The 4,840-nt window shown below is 61.1% G+C and overlaps 1 protein-coding gene across 1 annotated transcript in view; it reads left to right on the forward strand.

Moving 5' to 3' along the window:
* Window positions 1–452: 452 nt before the first annotated feature.
* Window positions 453–4,840, forward strand: part of OLFM2 (olfactomedin 2) — a 16,447-nt gene continuing 12,059 nt past the window's right edge. The window contains exons 1-3 of the mRNA XM_009895834.1: window positions 453–795; window positions 1,052–1,209; window positions 2,398–2,553. Of these exons, the coding sequence (XP_009894136.1) occupies window positions 453–795; window positions 1,052–1,209; window positions 2,398–2,553 (657 nt within the window). The remainder of the gene's footprint in view (window positions 796–1,051; window positions 1,210–2,397; window positions 2,554–4,840) is intronic.

The raw sequence follows: 4,840 nt of genomic DNA on the forward strand, positions 1-4,840 counted from the left end.
ATCCTCTATTTACCTCCCCCTGCGATAACTCAGGAATTTACTCGGCTCAGGGCGAGTTTTTCCGCCGCCGTCAGTTAATTTATTCTGGTTGCGCTGGAGGTTGGAGAACGGGGTTTCGCCGCCGCCGTGTCCAATAAATCCCTTCCGATGTGAAACATGAAGTTAAAACCGCGGCGTGTAAAGTAAAGTATCGTCCCCGGCTTGTTACAGGGAACGGGTCATTTATCTTCACCCGGCTCGATGCAGAAGGCGCTTGGAGAGCGATGAGTTTGCTCTGGATTTTCATAATTAATAATTATGAATTACCCATGAAATGCTAAATGGCCCAGCGCAAAAACACCGGCTTACGGCGTGAATAAATCAGGCGAAGGGGAGGAAGGCGGGGGGGGAGGTTTGGGGATTCTATTAGTGGGAATTAACACTGGGTTGGGTCTGCTGGAGGAAGAGGAGGGATGCGGAGGTGGCCGGTGGGAGATGATGAAGAGCGTTACTTCGTCGTTCCCTCCCGTCCCGCTGTGGTTTCGCGGCCGGCCCGGCAGCGCGGGACCTGCTGGGAAGCCGAAATCTCCGTATTTGGAGCAGATCGCTGCGGCGAAATGAGTCTCGTAGAGGGAGAAAAATTAAATGACCTGGATAAAAACCTAAAAGGAGGGGAAAAATGCGAAGCGGCTCAGATCTGCCGGGATGAGAACGGGATTCGGAGGAGCTGCGTGGGAGGTGGTGGCGAGCAGGGCAGCACCGTGGGGGCCGTGCCGTGGCGGCACGTGTTCGGCACCGGGCTTTGCCAGCGCCGTGGTGAGGCACCGCATGGTGATGGTTCGAGAAGGGTTTGGTGGGTTCCTCCCGGCGCCGGGACGTTGCTCCCTCGCTGGCTCGTCCCCATCCAGGTGACGGCAGGAGGGAAGGATGCTCCGGAGTCTTGCCACAGCGATGCCGTGCTGCTGGCCCTACCTCAGCCCCGGTGATTTTGGGGATGCCCGGGCAGGCGTGGGGAGCCCAGCACGGGCGCGGCTCTGGCATCCTTCGGCACCCTGATATCTCCCCTCCTCTCTCCCGCAGACCCTTTTCCAGAGCCCCGACGAGGGTTGGCAGGTTTACACCTCGGCGCAAGCCCCCGACGGCAAATGCCTCTGCACGGCCGTCATCCCCGTCCAGGGCACTTGTTCCCGCGACCTGCGCAGCCACCAGCTCCGCCAGCTCATGGAGAAGGTGAGCGTTGGCCGACCCGGCATTAATCGGTGTTACCGGCCGAGCCCGGTTCATTTGTGGGAGGGAGGATGCGCACACCCGGTAGCGTGGACCTCCGTGGGCTCTTCCCTTCCCCTGTGACGCACATCCCCGCCAGGACACCCGCGGCGCTCCCTCCCTCCCTCCTTTTTTTCCGGTCCGAGCATCCTCAACGCTCCGGCATCCCACCGCAAAGAGGAGCGGTCGCATCCTCCCGCGTGGCCATTCGGTTTGCGGGAAGGGCATCACCACGCCACTGCGGTGCCACCGGCACGTGGTGATGCCATCACTGAGATATAATCAGCCCCGAGATAAATCCCAAGCATGGTTTCATCCTGCAGCCCCGTGAGCCAAATGCTGTTTGATGGAGCGCCGGGTGGTTTCCTCGTGCGACACGGGGGACGTGCGCTTTCCCACGGAGAAGGGGGGGTCCACGCTCCCGGCACTTTCCCCATCAGCCCCATGGTGTGGAGCCGCGTGCCCGAACGGAGCTCATTTAGTGTCCCCCTGGTTTTCACACGTCCGCCCGGGCGGGCGCACCGCAAACCCCATTAAACTTTTATTATAAAGCACTGAAAAAAAATGCCTCTTTAAGCAGCTCCCTTCCGAGGAGGCGGCGGCACCGTAAATACCGGCGGGGCCGGCACTAATAAATAAATAACCGTTTGAGGAACACAGCCACGTTCGCGTCATTTGAAAGGCTGGAAAGAAAATCACTTTGCCGGCTGCGGCAGATGAAATTAAAGAATGAAAGCTCATAGCCCGAGCTGGGAAATGTGCGCTCGGATGGTTAAAAAAAAAAAAAAAAACAACCCCAAAAAACAACACAAAACAAATAGCAGCTGAAGCAAGATGGGTAAAACGCATTATTTTATGCATTAAAGCTGCAGGGGGGAGAGTTTTCTTCATGAGTGTTTGCATAAACACTGGTGCGGCGGAGCGGGGAGCAGCTCGTCCCGCGGCTCCCTGGGGACGGGGACACCAGGATGGAGCCGTGTCCCCACCAGCACTCGGTGGCCTTGAGCTGGTCCTGGGGGCTGCTCTCCCTTCTCCATCCCCTCTCCGCTTCTGCACCCCAAATCCGCCCCCGGCTCAGGTCTCTTTGTTAGCATCAGGGAGCTGTGTTAATTAGACCGAGGGCTTTATTGCATCCCCCATCCCACCGTGCAGGTGCAGAACATCTCCCAGTCCATGGAGGTACTGGACCTTCGGACCTACCGGGACCTCCAGTACGTGCGCAACACCGAGTCCCTGATGAAGGGTTTGGAGTCCAGGCTGAGGGTGGCTGCTGAGAGCCAGAAGAGCCTCAACGCCAAGAGCTTCCAGGTGAGCCCGCGCGCCCCCGATGCCCCTTGCACCCCACGGGACCGGCTGCTGGGTTTGGCAGCCCTTCCCGAGCATGCGGTGCTATGTGGTGCTATAACAGGAGTGGGCACACTGGGAAGGGTTTTCTTTGCGGTGGTCCTAGCGGGCTGAGCATCCCTGTGGGGATCCAGGTGGCTGAGCATCCCTGGGGTGGTCCCAGAGCCGAGCATCCCTGGGGTGGTCCAGGGCCAAGCATCCCTGCAGGGATCCAGGTGGTTGAGCATCCCTGTGGGGATCAGGGTGGCCGAGCATCCCTGTGGTGGTCCAGGGGCTGAGCATCCCAGGGTGGTTCCAGGGCCAAGCATCCCTGCAGGGATCCAGGTGGCCCAGCATCCCTGTGAGGATCAGGGTGGCCGAGCATCCCTGGGGCGGTCCAGGGCCAAGCATCCCTGTGGGGATCCAGCTGGTTGAGCATCCCTGTGGGGATCCAGCTGGTTGAGCATCCCTGTGGGGATCCAGCTGGTTGAGCATCCCTGTGGGGATCCAGCTGGTTGAGCATCCCTGTGGGGATCAGGGGGGCCGAGCATCCCTGGGGCGGTCCAGGGCCAAGCATCCCTGTGGGGATCCAGGTGGCCCAGCATCCCTGTGGGGATCAGGGTGGCCGAGCATCCCTGTGGTGGTCCAGGGGCTGAGCATCCCTGGGGTGATCCCAGGGCTGAACATCTCTGTCCCAGGGTTGAGCATCCCTGTAGGGATCCAGGTGGCCAAGCATCCCTGGGGTGGTCCCAGAGCCGAGCATCCCTGTGGTAGTCAAGGTGGCTGAGCATTCCTGTGGTGGTCCAGGGGCCGAGCATTCCTGTGGTGGTCCTGGAGCCGAGCATTCCTGGGGCGGTCCGGGGGCTGAGCATCCCTGGGATGGTCTGGGGGCTGAGCATCTCTGTGGGGGTCCCAGGGCTGAACATCCCTGTGGGGAGGCTCCCAGGGCTGAGCATCCCTGGGGTAGTTCCAGAGCTGAGCATCCCTGTGGTGGTCCAGGGGCTGAGCGTCCCTGTGGTGGTCCGGGGGCTGAGCATCCCTGTGGTAGTCTGGGGGCTGAGCACCCCTGAGGTGGTTCTGGGGCCGAGCATCCCTGTGGGGATCAGGGTGGCCGAGCATCCCTGTGGTGGTCCAGGGGCTGAGTGTCCCTGTGGTGGTCTGGGGGCTGAGCATCCCTGGGGTGGTCCCAGGGCCAGGCATCCTTGAAATGTTGTAGGTGGCCGAGGAACCCTGTGGTAGTCCAGGGGCTGAGCATCTCTGTGTCACCTGCGAGAACAGGGTGGGCACAGTGCAGGAGTGGGAGAGGATGCCCGCCCGTGGTGGGCGCACAGACGAGGCACAGGGCAAACCGACCCAGGGCTACATCCTGCCGCCTACCCAGTTGCCATGGCGGGGGAGCTGTGCCAGTGATGGGACAGCAGAGATGGCCAATTCCCGGCCCATCTGGCTGCAAATCGACACCTTTAATTAAACAGAACATGGCTCTTCCCCGGCAAAGCCATGATTTCCGCCTGACGGGTGGCAGCCGCCAGCGCCGTGTGCTGATCGATGCAGCCTGCAAGTTAATGCTGCCTGTGCTGCAGCGGCTCTGCACCCCAGAAGAAATCCCATTACCCGTCCATCCGTCCCCGTCCCCCCCCCTGCTGGGGCACTGGTTTATTTTGGGAGCCTCAAGGCTTCATCCTGACAGCTAAAATGTGTTTCTGTCTCGGGAGCGGCTGGTTCTTGGCAATGAAACGGGCCGGAGGATGCTCGGGTGGACGCTGGGCGCTGACAGTCGCAGAGACGAGACATTGATTAAACATCTGAGCTGCAGCAAATGTCTCGGCTGGTTTAATCACAGCAGGAGGTGCTGAGCCCCACAACCAGGGTCCAATCCCTCCAAGACACGGGAACATTGGCCGGTAATGCCGGCCTGAAATGAAAAGCAAGGAGAGAGGAAAGGTGCTGGCGAGCTGGGCTTGTTCCCGGGAAAATCCGCTGAGCCGTGGGACGGCGAGTGGGGCTGTGGGCCGTGGAGCGGGACGGAGGGGCCGGTTGGGGATTTACAGCGTCCTTGAGTGAAGGAGACTTGGCGGAGCAGCTTGCAGCCAGGGCCCCTACGGGGCTCCCGGGGTTGAGCATCCCTATGGTAGTCCCAGGGTTGAGCATCCCTGTGGGGCTCCTGGGGCCGGGCATCCCCGCGGGGGTCCCAGGGTGGAGCATCCCTGTGGCAATCCCAGAGCTGAGCATCCCTACGGCAGTCCCAGGGTCGAGGATCCCTGCGGCGATC

This window comes from Charadrius vociferus, unplaced genomic scaffold (genome assembly GCF_000708025.1).
Source record: "Charadrius vociferus isolate BGI_N301 unplaced genomic scaffold, ASM70802v2 scaffold1152, whole genome shotgun sequence".
Lineage (NCBI taxonomy): Eukaryota > Metazoa > Chordata > Aves > Charadriiformes > Charadriidae > Charadrius > Charadrius vociferus.